The following is a 24549-nucleotide window of genomic DNA, read 5'->3' as shown; positions in this document are numbered from 1 at the left end:
TTAAATCTTATTATCTTATGTATTTACCAAAGGTTAACTTTTCCTGTTATATAAGGATAATACATAAGATAGTAGCAATTTAAAGTACAGAAAAGTCATGTGGGCAGGGGCAGGGGCAGGGAAAATGTATTACATACCCAAGTACTAAGTCTTTACAATTGTTATCACTTTAGATCAGCACCCCAAAATTCTATAATTACTCCCCACCTCCCACCTGCATTTAAGAGGAGATAAAATCATACAGCTGGTAAGTGATGGCATTGGGATTTCAACCCGAGTCTCTCTTATTAAAAAGCCACTAATGAGAATATCAAAACCTGAAAAAAGTTTAAATTAATATTTTAACCATAAAAATATAAATGCTAACTGCAAGAAAAAGGGAAAGAAAACAAACAGTGTACAAGGTAGAAAATAAAATGTATCTATTGTCTTCCCCATAGCCACACCCTATAATTTCTTAAGTAACTTCTATTGAGAATTTACTGGGCATCTTTCAGGAAAAGACTGTTTTATTAGATCACTTATTATAATAATTCTAAAATTTAGTACAAAATATTATTTTAAAGTTCCTGTGATTATTATTATGTTACAAGTAAGTTTAAAATCCAAATTGATTATTTCAAGCTGCAGAACCCCAGATTCCAAGGAGGTAGCTGGAGTTGATGAAGTGGGTGCTGGGACCAGAATTCAGATCTCCCACCTCTTCCTTGTTCAGAGCAGTTCTGCTTTTCTGTAGTTCATGTACTGTACTGGGCTTCTGTGTAAGACTTTGCAGAACACTTAAATCCATAGTTTAAAAAAGTCTGAAAGAATAGAAATAACAACATCAACAAATGTGGACTCGGGATTACATTCTATTATTTTACATTCTATCTGTCATCCTTCCTTCATATTCTACTTTTATAAACCTATAGGTTCTCCATTTGCTACCCTCAACAGCCCTATACCTCCATTCTAACCACACTGTAGAGGTTTATCTTAGGAACAACAGGCGACCTGGGCAGAGGAGAGGGAAGCGATCTGAAAACCCAGCACAGCAAAGACCACATTTACAGATAAAATGAACACATGCAAATCATGGCTGAGAAATCTATCTACTGTATAAAGTAAATCTGGAGATATTTTACATGTAAGACCTCTGATGTATACAAATTCTGTAAACTCAATTTCCTACAGAATGAGAATCTATAGACAGATGATACCATCTATGAAAAATCCCTTGTTTTGCAAAAGACAAAGTAGAAGGTAGAGGATAAGTTGTGCATTTCTACCTCAGATTGTTTGTGTGGAGGGACTATAGTGTTAACATCTGAGTCACTGGAGCTTTGTTATTAACTAGCTATGTGACTTTGCACAAGTGACTTAATTTCTTCTGAACCTGAATTTCCTAATTGTTAAAAAACAGATACAAATGAGATAAATAAACCTCATCCACTTCATAAGGTTGTTGTGAGGGTTGCACAAGAGGGCACATTGCAAAGCATATTAGCAGAGTGTTTGACACAGAATAATTGTTCCACAAATGGTGAGCACTTTTCTGTGGAGTACCAATCACTTAATCACGCCATGCCAAACTCTGTTCTCTGGCCCCTGGTGGGCTAAAATTCTTTCCATTATTCTGCATTGCCTCTTTTTTGGTAACCTCTATCTGTGCAGTCTTCATTCAGTGCCAGGTTGGAGAGACTGTGAGCTGTGACTCATGGTCCCAGCCAAGGCAGACATGATGAGTGGCAGCTGGAGAGGTGGTGCTGTGGGGAAAAGAAAGAGAGATCAGCCTGTTACTGTGTCTATATAGAAAGAAGTAGACATAAGAGACTCCATTTTGTTCTGTATTTGAGATGCTGTTAATCTGTGACCCTACCCCCAACCTTGTCCTTGCAAGAGACATGTGCTGTGGTAACTCAAGGTTTAATGGATTTTGGGCGTGCAGGGTGTGTCTTTGTTCCTAGAAAAGCTAGGTATTGTCCAAGGTTTATCCCCATGTGATAGGATGAAACAATGTTGCTAAAAGGTTTATCTCAAGGCACAGGATTTTCCTTTAAACTTATTCATGTCACAGAGATCCTTGTTCTTATGTCTTACTGCTAATTTCCTCCCTAAAAACGATCCTATTGTCCTGCCACTCCCTTATCTTTAAGATGGTAAAGATAATCATCTATAAATACTAAGGGAACTCAGAGGCCGGTGCCAGCGTGGGTCCTCTGTAAGCTGAGCGCCAGTCCCCTGGGCCCTCGCTTTTCTCTGTGTCTTATTTCTTTTCTCAAGTCTCTCGTTCCACCTAACGAGAAACACCCACAGGTGTGGAGGGGCAGGCCACCCCTTCATGGTGCAATCCAAGGGAACCTATAGGTGAGTGGAAGATTGACATGGCGGTTCGGATTATCTACACCTGATGAATCCTAAGCAGGTGTGAAGTGAAAAACTTAAGGTTGAATCCAGCACTTGCGAATATCCCAGTACATTTTTTTTTTCTTTGAGACAGGGTCTTGCTCTGTCACCCAGATTGGAGTGCAGTGGCACAATCTTGGCTCACTGCAGCCTCCACCTCCTGGGTTCAAGTGATTCTCATGCCTCAGTCTCCTGAGTAGCTGGGATTACAGGTGCCTGCCACCATGCCCGGCTAATTTTTGTGGTGTTTGTTTGTTTGTTTGGTTGTTTTTTTTTTTTGTAGAGACTGGGTCTCCCCATGTTGCTCAGACTGGTCTCAAACTCCTGACCTCAAGTGATCTGCCCTCCTTGGCCTCCCAAAGTGCCGGGATTACAGGTCTCACCCTCCATGCCGCGACCCCAGTACATTTTCATCTAGTTTTTTGCATTCATGTTTACAATTGTTTATTAACAAAGTCAGAAGTTATTTTAACAAGTAGTACTTGAGTAGAAGTATAAATGGAAAGAGCTCATTTATTAGCTTTTCTGACTTTAAGATGTTTATTGTTTCATCAGTTTAGCTTCTGAATTAAAAACTTATTAGAGGTTCTTAGTTCTGTTGTAAAAAGCATTCATCTGCTAGCTTAAGTTGTCCTTGATAACTGCTTTGGTATAGGAGAACATGAACTAAGCCTTGAGTACTCCACCCTAGCTCTGCATGCTTCCTAACCCATCTCATGCCCTCACATGGTTTCAGATACCACCAGTGATCCTCAAATGTAAATCTCTAGTCTATTTCTTCTGAGTACCCAGATTTCGGACTTCTTCACCTGGAATTCATGGCCAATATTGCCCTCTTCCCCTCGTCCCCGGGAAATCTGCCCAGCTTCCTGGCTCCCAGGTTAACGACACTGACACGCATCCAGCAGTCCTGGCTAGAAACCTCGGTCCTTTTGCATTCCCTTTGCCTCATCAGTTGCCCATGAGATTTCCTACCTATGCAGATGGCAAATTCCTCTCCTCCCCAGTTCTCACTGTAACTTGCCTTACCTGTCCCTTAGGCTATTGTGGCAGCCTTCCAACTGGGCTTCCTGTCATCAGTCTTGCCCCCTGATAGAAGGATTTTCTTCAACATAAATCTGTCAATGGAAGTCTCCTCTGTAAACGTCTGCAGCTGACCAAACTCCTCATCTTTTTTCTGGGTTCTTCTGTAGTTACTCATCGTAACGTCAACTCCAGCCATGGGAGCACCTCACTATTTTCTGAACACGCCTTGGTAGTTCAGGACTCATTAGTCTTTTCCAAGCTTGAATGATCCATTATCTGTGAAATTGACTGAACCTCACCAGGTTGATTAAGATGTCTCTCCTCTGTGCTCCAATAACATGTGCCTCATACTGAGTAATCCATTTGTGTATCCTCAAATAGACTGCAAGCCTTTGAGGACAAGGACTAGGTCTGGATTTTTCTATATATCCAAGCAATAAATGGAGAGCTTGACACAATGTGGATTAAGAAATACATTTATTGCATGACTTATCTGTGGAAATAAAAGCTATTAATTGCAAAAACAAAACAACCAAACAATATAACAACAAAATGGAATTTTTAAGAGAGAAAGAAAAAAGAAGAAATACTTTGGGAATTTTTTGCTCTGAATTATCCCAGCATGTTTCCTTTTTTTTTTTTTTTTTTGAGACGGAGTCTCAGGCTGTTGCCCAGGCTGGAGTGCAGTGGCGCAATCTCGGCTCACTGCAAGCTCCGCCTCCCGGGTTCCCGCCATTCTCCTGCCTCAGCCTCCTGAGTAGCTGGGACTACAGGCGCCCGCCACCGCGCCCGGCTAATTTTTTGTATTTTTAGTAGAGACGGGGTTTCACTGTGGTCTCGATCTCCTGACCCTGTGATCCGCCCGCCTCGGCCTCCCAAAGTGCTGGGATTACAGGCTTGAGCCACCGCGCCCGGCCATATCCCAGCATGTTTTCTAATGGTCTCGCACACACCCATGTACCCACTGGAAAAACTAGCTAATTAAGTCAAGAGCCCTCACATTAACAGAAGCCTGACGTTAGGAGGCTGCCTAAAACGGCAACATTCCAGATTCCTTTTCTGAGTAGGTCTTCCAGGACTCCTCTGGTCCTTCCCCCTATCTCTCAGCAAGACCACAACTGAACAGTCTTAGAAACGTGTATATCCACTTTTCCTTCCTGGTAATATGAGAGGGAGCCTTCAACTCAGTTACAAATTCCAGTGACTGGACATTCTATCTGGAAAGTTCTTTCTTATGTTTACATAATAATTCATGTTGCTAATAAAAATCTATTCAGATTAACATAGTGCCAAAAGTTTTAAATACTTATAAATTTAACAAGATCAACTCTAGGCTTATTTTTTTTTTAATTGGGGAAAAGCTATTAAAAGACACAAAATATTTGAATAGATTTAAAGTCATATCATGTCCTGGAAGAAAATACTTAATATAAAACTGTTAATTCCAGAAATTTTAATATATTAATTTAATGTAGTTCCAATTAGAATTCCAATAGGGTTTTTATTGGAATTAGATAAAATGATTCTAAAGTTTATATAGAGAAAGAATGCCAAAGAATAGCTAGTAAAACTACAAAAAATGTAAGAAGACAGAGTAGGCCAGGCTCAGTGGCTCATGCCTGTAATTCCAGCACTTTGGGAGGCTGAGGCGGGCAGATCATAAGGTCAGGAGATTGAGACCATCCTGGCTAACACAGTGAAGCCCCGTCTCTACTAAAAATACAAAAAATTAGCCGGGCATGGTAGCAAGTGTCTGTAGTCCCAGCTACTTGGGACGTCGAGGCAGGAGAATCACTTGAACCCAGGAGGTGGAGGTTGTGGTGAGCCAAGATCATGCCATTGCACTCCAGCAAGAGACAACAAGAGAGAAACTCCATCTCAAAAATAAAAATTAAAATTAAAATTAAAAAAAGAGTATACAGGGGGCTTACTAAGATATCAGTGATACTATAACATATATAAATTCAATTCAGTATAGCATTAGTAAGAATATAAAATATATTTCTGGAACAGAATAAATAATGATTACATTGTAGTTATTCTTTAAATGTATTTCAGAGTGGTAGTTCAATGGGAAAAAAGTTGAACTATTTTTTTTTTTCACTATGCAGACACAACTGGCTACTCACTTGAAAGGAAAGTGTTGAACTGCCATCTTAAACTACATTCAAAAATAAATGCAAATATATTAAAGAGTTAAATGTAAAAAGAAAATTTTAAGTTGAAGAAAAATATCCAGGGGATTATATGTACACACTATGGTTTGGGGAGACTTTCCTTACCAAGAACTATAGAATAAAAGACAGGCATACTCAGCCTTTTATAAATCACTTTTTTGGTATGGCAAATAGTACTATAAACAAAGTTAATAGCAGTCAATATGTCTGAAAAAATGTTTGTGCTACTATATTCATACAAAGGATCACTTTCTATACAAAGCACCCTTAAAAACTGATAAGATGATGACCAACAACTGACACAACTGATTAGAAAATTGTGCAAAGGATACAAACAACTTACTAATGAGTAGTATCAAAAGGCCAAACATATGAATATGATTCAAGTTCACTAGAAATCAGAGAAATAAAAATAAAAGTAACAAAAAAATCACAATACCCATCACATTGGCAAACATAAATAACAGCCATAGTAAAGCTTCCAAAGATCAAACATGGGACAATGTAAGTATCAATAAAAATCATACCTGCAATGGATTGAAACACATCAAAGAAGTTTAATCCATCCATTATTTCATAATGATACTTAAAAAAACAGTCACCATTAAAGGATGCTAAGGAACCAATTCATTATTTCGAAAACTGGTAAATAATGGGAAAGAATCAAGCATTTATGCTGCTTTATTTATATGAACTATACTATTGGGTAACCAAATAGCAGAGGTGAGAAAGTTTTTCTTTATAGACAGTATACCTTATAAATGAAAAAGAGTAGATTTAGACTGTCACCATTTTGCAATCCTAGTGAACTAACAGGTCTGGGTACTGAGCATCAATGGTTGCTAACATCACAAGGAGAGAGACAACCAAACATTGTGTGACTCTTGATCCAGAAACAGTCACTGCCTTTTAAATTCTTCTTGCCATAAAAATCAAACCTGAATCTGATCAAGTTCTTAGATTCCATTAACAATTCATAGGCAATAAGGATGAGGAAAATCTTCCACCAAAACATAGAAATGCAACTTGCAAAATTCAGACTGTGGGAAGCTTTACAGCACCAAAAACTTGGTTCCTTCAACAAATAAATTATATGGGGGAAAAAGAATATGGCGGGGGAGACAATTTGTTAAAAGAGACATAAAAGACTAATCAATTGCAATTTGTGTACCTCAAATAAGATGTAAACACTAGCTATTTAATGAATAATTATTGTTAATTTTTTTAGATATGATAATATTGTGCTTATCTTTTTTTTTTTTTTTTTTTTTTTGAGACGGAGTCTCGCTCTGTCGCCCAGGCTGGAGTGCAGTGGCCGGATCTCAGCTCACTGCAAGCTCCGCCTCCCGGGTTTACGCCATTCTCCTGCCTCAGCCTCCCGAGTAGCTGGGACTACAGGCGCCCGCCACCTCGCCCAGCTAGTTTTTTTTGTACTATTTAGTAGAGATGGGGTTTCACCGTGTTCGCCAGGATGGTCTCGATCTCTTGACCTCGTGATCCGCCCGTCTCGGCCTCCCAAAGTGCTGGGATTACAGGCTTGAGCCACCGCGCCCGGCCCCCTGTGCTTATCTTTTTTTTAAAAAAATTTATTTCAAGTTCTGGGATATATGTGCTTAATGTGCAGGTTTGTTACATAGGTATACATGTGCCATGGTGGTTTGCTGCACCTATCAACCCGTCATCTAGGTTTTAGGCTCCACATGCATTAGGTATTTGTCTTAATGCTCTCTCTCCTTTCCCCCCACCCCCTGACAGGCCCTGGTGTGTGATGTTCCCCTCCCTGTGTCTATGTGCTCTCATCATTCAACTCCCACTTATGAGTGAGAACACGCAGTGTTTGGTTTTCTATTTCTGTGTTTTACAAATACATTTATACTTATATTTATGGATGAGATAATAAGGCATCAGGAACGTGCTTTAAAACAAAATGAAACAGAAGGAATTGGATGGGGCAGGTTTGGCCATGGTTATTGGGCTGGCTGATGGACACACAGGAGTTCACTAGACTGTTTGCCTCTTTTGTGCATGCTTGAAATTCTCCATAATAAAAAGTATTATTTTTCAAACACACACACACACACACACACACACACACGCCAAGCCACAGTATCTATTGCTTATTGCTGGTGGTATATATGAAGGAAATTTTCACACATTTATAGCAAAAGTGTAAAGTGTTACAACCTTTTTAGAAGGCAATTTGGCAAGATCTATATTTTAAAATAAGTGTATTTGTTGGTTCAGCAGTTCTACTCCTAGGATTCTATTCCTTAGAAATAGCAGTGGAAACACACATGAGGTCTTATGGCAATTGTGTGACAGCGTTCATAGGAGACCCCAAACTGGAAACAAAGTGAATGCTCACAGCAATAGATTTGGTAGACTGGCCCACTCGCTGTTTAGTTAACCCCTTTCTTGTGTGTCTTTCTATTTTGCAGAGGTTGGAAAGCTAAAGACATATTTCCAAGTCTCCCTCAAAGCTAGGACTTTAGATTGTGATTTAATCTTTCTAGATGCACTAGTGCAGATCTGACAGACACACTGTAGGTCCGGAGTAAAAAGTTCCTGTGGTAGCCTCCTGATCCTCAAGTTGCAGCTAAGGTAGTGTGGTTCCGAAGCCAGCAGCTGGAACAGCAGCTTCTGGAATGTGACAGAGACGGCAGTTCTCTTGGAGAGAAGGGTCTGTAGGACTGTTGTGGGCATGATTCCTTGAGACCCAGCCTAGAGCCTGCTACTTGGGCACCTCCAGTGATTTCATAAGTCCCAAATTCCCTACGTTAAATCTCTTTCTACTTAAAGTAGCTATTTTCCGTTATATATAACTGAACAAAATAGTTGAATGAATTATGCATTATATAATATTTCCATATCATGGAATACTAACTAGCCATTGAAGAGAATAAATTAGATCCATACTAGATGACTTCCTAGTCATCTAGAGGGATTTTCCTAAGGTATTTCTAAGTCAGAAAATCAAAATATAGAAAAGTTAAATATGATCCCATTTTTGTGAAACAATGACCAGCTGTCTCTGAAGTCTATATAAATCATGGACCTAGATGACTTCATGAGCATGGAGAAAACACTGACAGTCACCCATTAGGTTATGATGATAGGTTACAGGTGTGTGGCTAGGGCGTGGGAAAGGGACTAATATGAGGAGAGAAGGTGGTGAGAGAAGGTGTTGATGAAAAAAATAGCAAGCATGATATGATCCTATATATATAGAATTACTTGTGTATTTTTATGTGTATGTATAAAGAATGCTTAAAAGGATAACCAACTCATTAATCTCATGATGATGGGATTTCAGGGGGGATTTACTTTTATGTGATTAGGAACAAACTAAAGGTCTTTTCATTGTGGGAAAAAAAAAAAACCCTGGGATGTGCAAGTGTAACAAAAGCTATCAGGTACTTAGGAATAAATTCTATAAAAGTTTAACAAGATTTTTATGGAGTAAGTAAATGGAGCATTATACAATACTAAAGGGTTGGAGGTTTCAATATAATAAAAATTGCAATTCTCCAAATTAACCTATAAATTCTAAGCAATTCTAATAAAATCTCAAGAGAATTTATCACAGAATTTGATCAACTGGTCCTTCACACAGAAGAGTAAAGGCCCAAGCATAGACAAAGACAATTTTGAAGATGAATGGGGGGAGAAAGGATCATTTTACCTGATATGAAGACATTATAAATCTGCAGTAATTAAAAGTATGGTATTGCACAGAGACAGGTAAAACAGATGAGAGAGAGAGAGAGAGAATAAACAGACCCACAGATAAAGGGGAACTGGGTGAGTGACACAGAGGTAACATTACACATTAGTGGGGAGCACAAGATGGCAAATGAACCTGGGTTGCTAGTCTTTCAGAACCCACCATGCAAATGCTACAAAAGTGACAGGCAAGTTAATAATGGATAACAGAATATACCACAAAACTACTAAGAAACCTTTGGGGAGACAGGAAATGATTGATTACCAGTGGGTATATAGGAAATGTCAGCCTAAAATAGAAGGTGGCCAGGCAGAAGGTGGACTGGGGAACATCATTCTCCCTGCATTTTCTTCTCTCCCCCACATTGTTCTGAATGAGTCATTGCTCAACTCTCACTTCTGGGGGGCCGAAGAGCAGTACTCAGGCCAGTGCTACTGAGTATTTGAGTCGCCTTGTGGCAGGGCTTGAAGAGTGGGTAACAACAGGTGCAGAAGAATGTCTGAACCCCTGAGCAGGCCTAATCCCTGTTCCAATCCTATGGGAAGAAGCTCTTGAAAAATGAGTAGAGGGGAAAAAAAAAAGATACAGGAAACAGGGAATGATCAAACCCAGACTGAAGTAACAGAGGTCAACACTCTAAGGAGTATTTCCTATCAGTACAACCACCACCCCACATCACATACACTCAATAACTCATCAGAAGGGTCTCAGTTGGATTCTGGATTTCAGTCTTCCTTCCTAGGTATACATTATCTGTTCAGGTAGCTGATACTCCCCAAGATAATGTAAACTCACAAGGGAAAATAATGATATAAACCACGTGCACATGCTTAACAGTCCATGCTAAAGGTATCAGAATCAATGGACCAGGCAGGCCTGAATTTAAAATATACATAATAAACACATTTAACAAGATAAGGGAAAGTATTGAGAATATGAAGCAGGAACAAGCAATTACAAAAAAACATACTGTATGAACAATAAAACAGTTGAAATTAAGAACTCAACACATGAATTGATTTGCAGAATGGGGATGGCTGAAAAACCAATGAATGAAATGAAAGATCTCATCAGGAAACTTCTTCCAGAAGAGTTAAGAATAGACAAGGAAATGAAAAAAAAAAAGTTACGAGACATGAAAGTTTCAAATGGAAGTGTAATAGAAATCATAGAAGAAAGAAAAACAAAGTAGTAGGAGGAAATATTTAAAGAAATAATGACTGAAGTTTTCCAGAACTAGAAAAATGTGCAAGACCACTGGTTTAGGCAACTCACAGAGCGTTAACAGGAGACATTAAAGATCAAAACCTCCCATACCCATTACAGTGAAATTTAAGATGATCAAAGCCACAGAAAATTCTACAGGTTTCTAGAGGGGAAAATTATGTCACCTACAAAGCAACAAGGATCTGCTCCATGACACATTTCTTAGTAGCCATGCTTAGAGCTGGGAGGCACTAGTGTAGTAAGTAAAGTGCTGAAGGGAGGACAAGTTTGAACCTAGAATTTATCAAAACTATTATGTTTAATCTATTTTACTTTGACTTACTTTCAATTTTGCCTTCATTTCTGAGATGGTGTAATGTGTCCTTCCATCTTTTCCCTAAGTTCTGTCAACTCCTGCTTCATCTTCTGTTATCAAATCATCTTGGCCCTACACTCTGGTTTCTCTGCTCAGTACTCTTGGTTTCCAATAAATACCTGTTTCATTCGGTTATAAACATTCATGACCAAATACTTAGTCACAACTTTTGTCTACTTGATGGCAATGTTTTCCTGATAAGTGGTTTTAGTTTACAGTCATATTTTCCTATTTATTTCCCCTATTTCCTACAAATACTTTACTACAGATCCTCTGCTGGTCTTTCTTGATGACTTTTTTTGAAGCAGTTAAGGAAAGTTTTCTTAGATCAGCTATTTGTAGGAAGCTTGTAAGGAGGACTGGAATTTTCTTTAATATTCAGAGTTTTACACATTAATTTGTTTGGTGTTTATTCTTCCACTTGGGAATAGGCACCTATGCTCCCCGTCTCCAAACACACAATCTGTGTAAAGCCCGTGGATCCTCTCCCCACTGTTACAAACCAAGGATTTAAAACTTCTCCTGACTGGGCATGGTAGCTCACACCTGAGATCCCAGCACATTGGGAGGCCAAAGAATGAGGATGGCTTGAGCCCAGGAGTTCAAAACCAGCCTGGGCAAGATGGTAAAACCCTGTCTCCACACACATACACACACACACACAAAAGAAAAAGCAAAAAAATTAGGTGGGCTTGGTTGCACACTCTTGTAATCTCAGCTATTCAGAAGGATGCCTTGAGCCCAGGAGTTTGAGGTTACGGTGAGCTTTGATCATGTCACTGTACTCCACCCTGGGTGACACAGCGAGACCTCATCAATAAAAAAATATTTTTTAAAAAAAACCCTTTCACCTCTGGGTAAACTGTTCGTCTTCGAGAAATGTAGTCTGCTAGCCTTTTCTGCTATCTGGAGCTGTGGCATCCACTCTTCTCCTATGCACTCCTGCTTGGTAACTCCTGCTTTTCCAGTCCCTCTAGCTATTTTGTGGTTTGGTTTTAGAGCTCTCTCCTTGTTTCCCCTGCAAATGGAGTTGTACTCTTCTTGGTTTCTGCAAAAGGGGGAAAAGGGGCAACTTTACATTACCATCTTCCCATTAAGAACCAGTGTAAATTATTTAATTTAAATGTGAGGGTAAAATAAAAATGTTCAAGTCCTCAGAGTTACCACACAAAGATACTCTTTGAAATTAAAATAAGAAGAAAAATAAATATGGAGAGCACCCATGATATTAGTATGAAAGAAAGAAGGAAAGAAAGTACAAAACAAAGAGCAACACAACCCAAAGCTAAAATTCTGTAAGATACCAACGTGGTAGGAAGACATACCAGAGCCACGTGGCTAGTTACTTTGGTGTTGTGATCTTTCTTCTTGGAAAATTTAGGATTTTGAGCTGGAGTGAGTCTTTGAGATCGTATCGCCTCATTTGGGAGTCACTGGGGCTCTGGGCCCTTCAAAGGCACACTGTCTTACTTGTCTTTAGATGCTCAGTATGTAGCACACAGCAGACAGCTAATAAATTGTAAATGAATGAAGGTCACATAACACATAAAGATGGAATCACTAGGTCACCTGACTCGATCCACTGCTCTTGCTCTTCTAATGCACCATGTTATTCAAGTGAACTTAACCACCAACTTATCATTGCCTGTTTCAGTGTTTTATACCAATCAATAATATACCATGGCATTTTCTCCAATTTTGGCCAAAGACATAATACAAAACTATAATTTAAATTCTCATACCCTTTCTGGGTATGTTAGGAGTTGACAGAAGTTGCTTTAAGTGTTTTGTCGTCATTATTTAAAAAATCTGACCAGACAGATTTGTAGACTGGTTGGGATATGGGGAGGGAAGAGGTGGTGATGGTGGACTGAGTCTCTAGTGAAACGATTACAAGCTTTGTGTTGGGGAAAGATGATGTTAGAATATAGCTCACTGCTCTAAATAATGAAGACCTATTTTTTTCAAATGTGATTTACTGATTTGCTCTAGTTTTTGTTTCATCTTCAATTGCTCCATCTCCCTATCCTAAGATGGCAAGTCTAATCATATTGATTGACCTAAAAAAAAAAAGAGAAAAGATTCATTTTATCTTAATCCATTGAGACTCTGGGTTTGAAAATTATTTTTCCTTTACTACTTTCTTCTTGCCAAACCTCAAACAAACTACTACCCTCCAAGACGGTCTGTTCTGCTTGTTTTGGAGCTCCTTATTTTTAAAATATTTGAATCTGGTCTCTTACCCCACTCTGGGCCTAGAGTTCACAGCCAAGTGCAAAATAATCTGGAAAGGATGGTGGTATGAAAATATGTACCTTGGCCGTGTGCTCCCTACTGAGCGGCTGACAACATTTCTTGTTATAGATTTGAACAAACGTAAGTCTCTTGCTCCAAAAGGGACTGAGTTTTCCTCTTGGACAGTTTGTGTTCTTCTCCATGTCTTTTTGAGATTTCTGTGGAGAAATGAGCCCTCTTACCCTTGGGCTGAGCAGAAGATAATGCTGGGGTCCTGGAAATGTCAGAGCTCACTTTGAATGCCAGTGTTGATGGGAGAAAAACCCATCTACTTTAAAACAAGTTTTAGTAATGACTTTGGTGGAATTGGCCAAGTGACAGGTGGGGAAATTGTTTTACTAGCATTATGCCACATGCTAAACAGATTTTAAGAACACTGTGTACCTTTAATAAAGCAAAAGTAAAACCTTGTGTCTATTATAGTACACACACATACATACACGTAGACCAACTACATGTAATTAGTAATCATAATTAGTAATCATTATCATCCACTTAATGTTTGTAGTTTGCAAAATATTTTCACATGTAATTTTATTTAATCCTTATAATAAATCCCAGAGGGAATTCCTTATTATTAGACCATGCTAGTAGAGACAGAATGGCATAGAGCTAGGTTCTGGTGACAGATTTGGAGCCCCAAAGGTTCAAGTGGTCATGAGACTGAGCTGTCATCAGGGAGACAACATAATGAAGAAAGGCAACTGAGAATCACAACATCTGGTTAAGGTGTTAGATGTGCAGCCTTGAGCAAGTTTCTTTAAATATGTCTGGTTTCAGTTTCCACATGCTAGTTTTCATATTTCATTATTCATGGTCTCTAAAAGCAGACCTGACTTCAAGGAGAGCAAGCACTGAGTTTGTGGTAAACTTGAGCTCTTCTTTTAGAAGCAGCTGAGACCACTTAACTAGTTAGTCTTAGTCTTCGAGGAAATGCTCATGTCTAGCTAGATGGAAACAGCCTCCCATGACTTCCTGCCCCAGCTGCCCTAACATGGTACCACTCAACACCAAGAATGACAGTGTGAATATTATCGGGAAACTAACTACAGCCCTAATGTGACCTGCAGCGTGATGGCTAAGATAGCCAACTCAAGCTTTGTCCACTTTAAAACTACTATAAGATTATAGGAAAATGACAATCTAACTGTCGTCCACCTGGATCAGATCACATCTGAAGTTAATTTCTGGATTTACATTTTAAGGGACTCACTGACAAACTGGCGGACATCAGAAGAAGGTAAGCAGGATGGTGAAGACTCTTTAAATATTGTCCTAAGTCACAGACTGTACAGTGCCCTGCAGTTTTCCAGTGCTTTGCTGACATTCATCCCTCCCAAAAACTAGTGAGGCAGGCTGGTGGGATAGATTACTCTGCACCAGTGTCATGGTTAAAAAGAAGTTTCTATCCTAAATATTTAAGAATCTATGGCTTCTCCACAGCACAAGCAGCAGTGTGCAAATGTTTGCCAGTAAGTGAATTTGGTTTCAGAACTTAGTAACTGAATAAAGAATAAAAGGCACAGGGAGGCTAATGCTAGGAACTTAGATGTGTGTAATAAAGCTATCAGCAAGCTGTTTCATGAACTTAACACCAACAGAAAATCAAGTTATGCCTAGGTGATCATCTGCAGAGATTTAGTTAGGTCCAACAACAGTTATTAAGTACAAACTATATGATAGTCACCAAGGGTCATGAGGGCAGTTGAAAATGAATCAATCCTGGTCCCTGTCCTCAAGAAGAGTAGAGGGTAGGAAAGGCTGATATGTAAACTGATAAAGGCATCACTAGAAGTATATACAAGGTACAGAAGTAGTACTGTGGATTTCAAGAATAAAAAAAAATTTGTCAGGAAGAGCTTGGGCAAAAGGCAGTCCAGGCAAAAGGAATACCCCTGGTGTGCTTGGAATCTTCTAGTAGTAGGTATCTAGTAGTATCACCGTAGAACAGTTCTTTTCTTTGGGTGTAACAGTAAGGTTATTTCTATAGTCCTTTCAAAAAGTTAACTTTTAAACCCTTCAGAAGTCTAAGATCTTATCATCTCTGGTAATTCTATGGGAGGGTTAGCTCAAGACAACAGCTTTAAATAGTGACCAGTTCTCTACAAGTGCTAATATTAATACATCCAGAAAAGTTAAGGGGCTTTGTAGTGTGTGTGTGTTAAGGCATGCTATAGTCTTAGAACCCACATGTTTAAGCAATTCTGAGCAGAAGGAAGTCTAGAACTAACATTTGAAAAATGATTAAGGGACTGTTAACTTACAAATCAAACCCAACTTTCCCTAGTGGTTGCTTAAATTCTGGACCCTTAAATATTATTTTTGAGAAGGGGCCTGTTACCCTAGTAGGTAAAACTTAAGCCAATGTTATCACTCTTTGTTCCCTTACCTTGCTTTATTTTCTTCACAGAACTTACTACATGACTGAAGTCCAGTGGGACTTGGCTTGTGTCCCACTGTATCATAAGCTCTTTAAAGACAGAATGTCTGTCTTGTTTATTGCTGTCTTCTCAGAGCCTATAATATGTAACTGGCACACATTAGAGCTTTCATTTCACTCATTGAGTGAATGAGTCTTTAGCTGAGGGAATGTGAGCACTAGATACCTACCTGGTCAGCTGTGATGAAGCTGCACGCCCTTTTTACCTAAGCAGGTTTTACAATGCTGCCCTACTTTCCATGTAGTTGGAGCAGGCCTTTATCACTTTTAAGGCACTTGACAAGTAAAATGCCACCATTAGTGAAAAGCAAAGGTTTCTGATTTACTAAACTCCAGGGGTGGTGGGAATAAGGGAAGAACATGTGCTAAGTACTTCTTTGGTTCTTTAGCCCTGTCCCTAGGATCTCTACAGTTGGTCCAATAGCATCAGATTCTACCTTTTATCCTCAATGGTGTTCACAAATACTAAATTCATTGTAAAAGGTTGTACATTACCTCCACAGATCAAAGACAGTAAAATAGTGACAAAATGCCATAGGATGGTTCTCATTCCATGCTCAATACCTATCAGGAGACATGAATTTCAGTGTGTCAGAGGTTAGCAGATACTCTGGAGATCTACTAATACGCTTTGTGCACTCTAGGACATCTGAAAAGGCTGAGAGGGCTGGGATCTGGGACCAGCCTGACCTTTTGGAGACTATGATGGGGCAGTAATGCTGACTCCTGCTGAGATGATCTAAAGACGACTGAGAATGGACACTCTCCTCCCCTTTTTATTCTAATGAAGACAATTTGGAACTTAACTTTTCATTTTAGACACTGCTTAGTGTGTCTCAAACTGATTAAACTGAAAACCTTGGAGTCATCTTTGATTTTTCTGTCCTCTTTAGTTCCTATTAAGTCACCCAGCTGATTGAAAAATTTTCAATTTGCCTCTCCTTTTTCACTTCTATTGCCACAGGATTATGTCTGAACTACTGCAACAGTTTTCTAAATGGTCTCCAGTCTCTCCCTCCTCTAATCCTTCCTATTTACCATCACTCTATGACATTTTAAGAATACCCAACTTCGCGGTGGCTCAAGCCTGTAATTCCAGCACTTTGGGAGGCCGAGACGGGTGGATCACGAGGTCAGGAGATCAAGACCATCCTGGCGAACACGGTGAAACCCCGTCTCTACTAAAAAATACAAAAAACTAGCCAGGCGACATGGCGGGCGCCTGTAGTCCCCGCTACTCGGGAGGCTGAGGCAGGAGAATGGCGTAAACCTGGGAGGTGGAGCTTGCAGTGAGCTGAGATCCAGCCACTGCACTCCAGCCTGGGTGACAGAGCAAGACTCCGTCTCAAAAAAAAAAAAAAAAAAAAAAAAAAGAATACCCAACTTCACCTGGTAATCCTCAATTGAAAACAAAAAACAAAAACCACCACCACCAGATACCCAAATACTCCAATGACTTAATGTTTAATGGATACTCCTCAGCCTGGAGCTGAAGACATCACACAACTGATCCAAATCTTCTAATTGTGTGTTTTTCATTTATTATTACCACCCCATCCCCACCTCTGTTTCAGTCAGGTTGGTCTACCACCATCCTAATATACTAAATTCAATCCCCACATTTTGATGATACTGACTTTCTAAGGGGGAAACATTTAAGGCTGTTCACAGGATTACCCAAATCCTATGTATTCTTCCAAATGAAGTTGTCTCTTCTAGGTCCTCTTCTACTCTTGGCTTCCTTCTGTTCTAAAGTTCTATAAAACTCACTATCTATTCCATCCATTGTGCTAGGTTCATATTCCACCTTGAAATTTAACCAAATTCTTTCATGTTTCTATTTCATGTGCATGTCTTACATCAAATACTAAGCGTCTGCTGAAGGTCCCTGAAGAAATTTCTAGTCTCATTTGCTTCTTAAACTATTAATTTGATTATAACAATCACTAATTAATTAAACCCACAAGGGTTTATAAATTTCCTTTGCATATAAGGATGCCTGTTCCACGTTAAGGGCCAAATAGGACTATCTTCTTGTATTACCATGTAATCTTAAGATTCTACTTTTGCATATGAATAAGTTAAATATTTGAGAGTAGACAGATGACACAATTTTCTTATTATTTTTTATTTCTGAACTTATTTGTTAAAGAGTTGTGGCCTATTACCTCAAAATAAGATGCCAATAAATTAATTCATAAATACTAAAGAAAATTAAAGATGCTAATGGACTCTTGTGTGAAATAGTTTAGAATTCACTTAATAAATTTTTAGACTTAAATCTCTATCTGGAAAATCTGAACATATCAAAGAGACTACAGCTGGGTCCTTCAAATGCTATAGCACTAACACCTAAAAAAAAAAAAAAAAAACCGAAACGAACAAAAAAACACGAGCAGGTTCTGGGCCTAGGAGAACACTCTTTAATGATAAAGCCTGTCCAAGTACTAAAGACAATTAGAGTAGGCAGGTGACCTGTACAAAGTATTAGTGATAACACAACATTCAGCTTCCTAAGAGTTAAAATGTGCTGCTTACATGAAGGGAGATGATACTGAGCTAAGAAGTCGTGGTATAGAGAAGCAGAGAGATCAATCTACTTCATATTATTTATAGAATAGAGAATATTATCAGCTAACATGCTGGAAAAAAAGTTATTCCAAAAAGGTAGAATTACAATCAATGCCAAGATTTACAAATACCATCATGTTTAAATATAAGGACAAAAATAAACATTTCTTATTTTAAAAAAACCCACAAATTTCCCAAACTATAGCTTATCTGTTAGCACTTATCAGTCTGACTATTCTTTAAAGGCCTTAAAACATGAATTTGGAATAAAAACAAATAAAAGTGCCCAAGTTTTAAGAAGCCATATGTTAACTTAGGATGTTATCTATATATTTTTTAGACCAATCAATGCTTTTTAAGAGGTGTAGATACTGGTAACTTTTCTCTTTAAATAAATGTTTATATATCTCACCAACAACACTAGCCTGTGGCACATAGCATGTTTAATAAAAACACATTGCTATTAAAAAAAAAAAAAAGTATACTGAAACAGAAAAAAACAAAAAAAAACAAAAAAAACACCTCCAGTTTCAACAGAAAAACTTACATCCAGAGATTCTTTTCCCATTATCTTTTAGGACAACCACAGAACTATTTCAACCTGTACCCTTAATCCAGCAGATACATCTTAATAAAAGAACTCTAATTGCTAAGTACTGAAATAAAACATTACTCACAGTAATTTCCTAGTTATCTACAACTTTCTTCTTGTAGCAATTGTCAACTTCTTAAGATGACTTTTTATAAGCTCCTCAGTGTCAATATATCCCAACAATACAATTAGTACTTGTACAATGTATTACTTCACACATAATTAATAATATAAAACATCATTTCACTAAAGAAAAATACACATTCAATATAGTCAAGTTCTAGTTTTAAAAAGAAGCACTCGATGAGTTTTCTTCTGAATTCATTTCTCCAGAAGACCAGTCCTTAAAGACTTCTGGAGTCTAGCTATGTTGGCATCTAATGCCGCAAGGCCATTTCTGAAGTCTTGTTCATCACGAGAAGTGAACGTTGAAAATGAAGAGATGCTCCAGTCAGACATCAAGTCAGAAGTGAAAACACTACCGTCACAGACAGTATTGCCTTTCACTTGAAGGCTGTTGCTAAGACAACCTGATGGGCCATGACATGCAGTTTGTTCCTCTGGCTCCTTGGTGGCAGCAGGGATCTTACCAATTGCTTCCTTTATTTTATTGAGGAGCTGTGTGTCCTTCATATCAGATGCTCTGGAAAGTTTTTCAGGTGCATCTTCTGCTTCCTTTGTTGAAGAGGAACAGACTACAGGTGTACACAGTTTATTTTCTTTTCCAGAGACAGCAAGTCCACTGTTGCTAACTAGCTGTGTTGTAGCTGCTCTTATCTGTGGCTGAGGGGACAGTCTCTTAGAAAGTGGTGATTTCTTTTCAGAAGTGCTTCTAGCAAAAGGAATGTAAATTGTATTATCCAAATTATGCTCATCTTCTATTAAAGCCATAGTTTCGCTCCCTTCATCAGAATCTTGTTTTGAAAGGGCAGAAATAATTCCAGGTGCAGATACTTCCTCCGTGCCCCTAGTGTTACTATTTTGAGGGCTTCTGGAGGACGGAACATTTTCATAGGGCTTGTCTGGCTCTATGGTTTCCTCATTTTTAATTGTAGACTGTGGCTCTGAATGTGTAAAACTGTAATTTGTTTCTAACTTATTTAGATAACTCATTATGGAAGTGTGAGCAGGAGCTGGGTCATGTTGAAGTTGTTTATCATGAATGTTCAAGAGTGATCTGGTAAGATTATTCCCAGGCTTGCAGCGAGCACTGTCCACACTAAGATCGGAGAGAAGCTTTGCCATGCTAGTCTGTAAAGTTCTGTTAAGAAGAATTTAGAACACTAATTATTATTATTTTTACCTGTTTCTTTAATTCACTTATCTATACCTCCATCTTTAAAAAAGGGATTTGAGAGAAGTGTCCGGTTCTCAATATGAAAACAAGCGACTAGAAGCACAAAATCACAGAATGTGCTTTGGCAAGAGCATATAATTAAAATAACAATGATAAAATATGTTGGTCTGTATCAAATCTATCACTATGTCTAAAAATAGAGGCTCAGAATTTCTTTTTAAGGTATGGAGATATTTTATTCTTTTCTTTTGTTTTATTGAGATGGAGTCCCATTCTGTCACCCAGGCTGGAGTGCAGTGACATGATCTCAGCTCATTGCAACTTCTGCCTCCCAGGTTCAAGTGATCCTCTCGCCTCAGCCTCCCGAGTAGCTGGGATTACATGTGCGCCATCACCATACCACGCTAATTTTTGTATTTTTAGTAGAGACAGGGTTTCACGATGTTGGCCAGGTTGGTCTTGAACTCCTGGCCTCAAGTGATCTGCCCGCCTGAGCCTCCCAAAGTGCTGGGATTACAGGCATGAGCCACCACCAGCCAAGAGGGTTTATTCTTGAGCAGCACTACAAATTGAGCCCTAGAGTAAAAAACCGGCCTAACAAAGGTAGGCTAAGATACAAAGGGAAACACACTATTCATTTGTTATGAATTCTGTTAGAAATTATTTCCCTCCATTATATATGTTTGTGTGTGTATGTGTGTGTGGGGGGGTACAATATTAGAAAAAAAGGATAGTTAGAGATAATTATCTGGCATAATAGGTATAAGCAACAGCTAGGTACTGGAAGGGTGTATAAGGAAAACCACACAAGGTTTGAAGTTAGAAATGGAATCAAATCCCAGTGCCATCATTAGCTGTGACCTTGGGCAAGTCTTTAACCTTTCTGAATCTCAAGTCCCTCACCTGTAAAATGAAGATATTTCTGAACTACACTGAAGATTAAATAAGATAAAATAATAAGGTATAAAGGTAAAGTACTTAGCGTGGTTTCAGTCTAAGTGGGTGTTTGTTTGATGGCAACCTTTATCAGTAGTCCTATTAAAGCCTTTTTTTTTTTTTGAGACAGAGTCTTGCTCTGTCATCCAGGCTGGAGTGCAGTGGCGTGATCTCGGCTCACTGCAAGCTCCACCTCCTGGGTTCATGCCTTTCTCCTGCCTCAGCCTCCCAAGTACCTGGGACTACAGGCACCCGCCACAACTCCTGGCTAATTTTTTTGCATTTTTTAGTAGAGAGGGGTTTCACCGTGTTAGCCAGGATGGTCTCGATCTCCTGACCTTGTGATCTGCCCTCCTCGGCCTCCCAAAGTGCTGAGATTACAGGCATAAGCCACCACCACGCCCAGCCTATTTTATAATAAGAGTTTAGTCTATTTAAATTGAATCATATATGGTCTCAAAAATCAGTGAAGGCTGGGCACAGTTAAAAGGAATAGTTTCACCTCTTTCCAAGCCAGTTAAGTACCACACAGGAGGAGTCCCCTGGGCCTACAGTTTCTACCGCAGAAAAAGAAAGCTGGAGGTGAACACTCAACTGACTCAGCACTCCGGGATGCTTCTCAGGAAGCCCACTTGTGCATTACCCCACGTGTTCCTACAGGGCTAGACCATCCGGGGTTAGCAAAAAACAAAGAAGGGGATGGGGCTCATAGTGGCTACAGCACAGATCTTGACAATGACTCTGCATTCCTGCCAATGGAAGCACCAGACCAGAGAGACCAGTCAAAAGCACTGCTTTGCAGAAAGCACAGTTGACAGGTTTGGCAGGGCCAAACCAAGTCCCTACCACTATCACACCCAAGCCTTCCCCAACCCTTAAGCAGAGTCTCAATTCTCTGCTTAAAGTTTTCCTAGGCCAGCAGGCAAGTATGCGGTGGCACCTAAGTGTAGAAGAGAGCATCTGGTCCCATAAGAACTGAGAGGGCGAGTGGTAACCCCACCCAGCCTCAGTACTCTGCTTATGGCTTCCCCGGACCCAGAAGCAAGTGCGCATTAGCATAAATCTGTGGAGGTCCGCATCTGGCCCTGCCAGACTCTAGTGACCCTACCTAACTTCACAGCTGTACATATAGTTTCCTGAGGCCAGGAGGCAAACTTGCATGCCTGCATATCTGCAGAACACAGTAACTGGCCCTGCTCAATCTTAGCAGTTAAGCAGTGACTCCACTCTGCTTTGGAGTCCAGCCTGAGGTTCTGCCCAGGCCCAGGCAGGGAGGCAAACCTGTGACTGCATACCGTGGAGTAATCTCTGGCCCTGCCTGTCACGAGTGGCTGGGCAGCAAACCCAGCACCATTGAAGCCCAGCCTGCAACCCTACCCAATTAGATTCTAAACAGCAGTAGCACTCAGCCAGGGAATATAGCCTGCAACCCTGCCCAAGCAAAGGTGATTGCAGAGCCCAGCCGGCAGCTCCACCTGACCTTGGAACCCAGTCAGTGGCCTCACTGGTTGATGGAGCATAGCCATTGGTTTCACAAGGCCATGGAGCACAGCCAATAGCTCCACTGACCTCAAAGCACAGGTAGCAGCCCAGCTAGAGCACCCAACAACAAGGTCTGCCTGCCTATGGTCACTACCAGATGGCTAATCCAGAATTGCAGGCTAAACAGTGAAGGTCTATCCCCTTCACCTCAGGTGAGAGGGGGGTAGGGCAGAAACCTGCAAAAGTTGGAAGAGGTGGCCACTTCTTCAAGTGCACAGACACCAATGCAAGGATACAAGGATTATGAAGAATCAGAAAAATGACACCACTAAAAGAAAGTAATAAAGCACCAATAATGGACTCTAAAGAAATGAGACCTATGACATCAGAGACAAAGAATTGAGAATAATCCTCTCTTTAAAATGTTCAGGGAACTACAAGACAATACAGATAAAAAATTAAATGAAATTTGGAAAACAACAAACAAAACAGTAAGTTTGACAAAGAAATAGAAACAAATTTTTAAAATCAAATAGATATCTTATAGATAAAAAAATACAGTATTTAAACTGAAAAATTCAATAAAATACTTCAATAGTATACTTGATCAAGCAGAGGAATTAGTGAGCCTGAAAAGAGAACATTTAAAATTATCCAGTCAGAAGAGGAAATAAAGAATGAAAAAGAATGAACAACGCCTACAGGTATTATGAGACACCACCTGAGAAACAGGAGTGCCTGAAGAAAAAGAGAGAGAAAAATGGCCAGAAAGCATATTTAAGAAAATAATGGCTGAAAATTCTCCAAATCTAGGGAAAGACACCAACATTCAGGTACAGGAAGCTCAGAGGTCTCCAATCCAATTTAACCTAAAGAGAAGTTCACCAAGACACGACATAACCGAACCGTTAAAATTCAAAGATAATTGTTAAAATTCAAAGCAGCAAGAGATAGTAAACGTCACACACTAGGGAGCCCCAATATGACTAACAGTGGACTTCTCAACAAAAATAACCTGTCAGCCAAGAATACTTTATCCAGCAAAACTGCCCTTCAGAAATGAGGGAGAAATAAAAACTTTCCCAGACAAATGCTAAGGGAGTTCATCATCAGTAGGCCTATCTTACAAGAATTGCTAAAATACATTATTTAAGCTGAAGTAAAAGGTCACTAATTAATACCATAAAACACATGCAATTATAAAACTCAATGGTATAAGTAATACATAATCATATTCGGAATACTCTAGTACCTTAATGGTGGTATGTAAAGCAATTTTATCTCTAATATGAGGGTTAAAAGACAAAACTGTTAAAAACAACTATAGTTACACGATATAAATTAGAAAAAGACGTAAATTTTGAAATCAAAATCATAAAATGTGGAAGAGGGGAGTAAAAGTGTAGTTTTTGCATGTGATTAAAGTTATTATCAGCTTAAAATAGCCTAAGTATAAGATGTTTTATGTAAACCTCAGAGTAACCACAAAGCAAAAACCTACAGAATTTGCACAAAACATGAAAAGGATTCAAAGCATACCATCACAGAAAACCATCAAACCACAAGGAAGGCAACAGAGGGAGAAAGAAAGGATCTACAGAACAATTACAAAATAAATTACAAAATAGCAGTAGCAAGTCCTTGCCTATCAGCAATTACCTTGAATGTAAATAGAGTAAATTCTCTAATCAAAAGACAGAGTGGGTGAATGAATCAAAAACTGTATGCTGCTTACATGAGGCTCACTCTAAGGTAAAGCACACACATAGACTGAAAGTAAAGAGATGGAAAAATATATTCCACAGGAAAGCAAACCAAGAAAGCAGGGGTAGCTATACTCGTATCAGACAACAGACTTTAAGTCAAAAACTGTAAAAGGAAGCAAAGAAGATCACTATATAATGATAAAGGGGTCAATCTGCAATTGTAAGAATATATGCACCCAACATTGGAGCAACTAAATAATAAAGCAACTATTAAATGAGCTGAAGGGACAGACAGACTGAGTGAGGGATTTCAGTACCAGGCTCTCAACATTG

At 39.2% G+C, this 24549-nt stretch overlaps 1 protein-coding gene across 6 annotated transcripts in view; it reads right to left on the bottom strand.

Moving 5' to 3' along the window:
- Positions 1–491: 491 nt before the first annotated feature.
- The window catches only part of CCDC14 (coiled-coil domain containing 14), a 71646-nt gene continuing 47588 nt past the window's right edge, over positions 492–24549 (bottom strand). For 2 of the 6 annotated variants that reach the window (XM_050781617.1, XM_050781618.1), the window contains exon 13: positions 17750–20056. In XM_050781617.1, coding sequence (XP_050637574.1) covers positions 19117–20056 — 940 coding nt within the window. In that variant the 3' untranslated portion in view covers positions 17750–19116. Of the gene's footprint in view, positions 804–11748; positions 11946–12222; positions 16197–17749; positions 20057–24549 lie in introns of those variants that run through there. The other 4 variants (XM_050781619.1, XR_007723590.1, XR_007723589.1 and 1 more) reach the window with 4 other exon arrangements.

This window comes from Macaca thibetana, chromosome 2 (assembly GCF_024542745.1).
Source record: "Macaca thibetana thibetana isolate TM-01 chromosome 2, ASM2454274v1, whole genome shotgun sequence".
Lineage (NCBI taxonomy): Eukaryota > Metazoa > Chordata > Mammalia > Primates > Cercopithecidae > Macaca > Macaca thibetana.
This window is presented reverse-complemented; position numbering and strand designations above follow the sequence as displayed.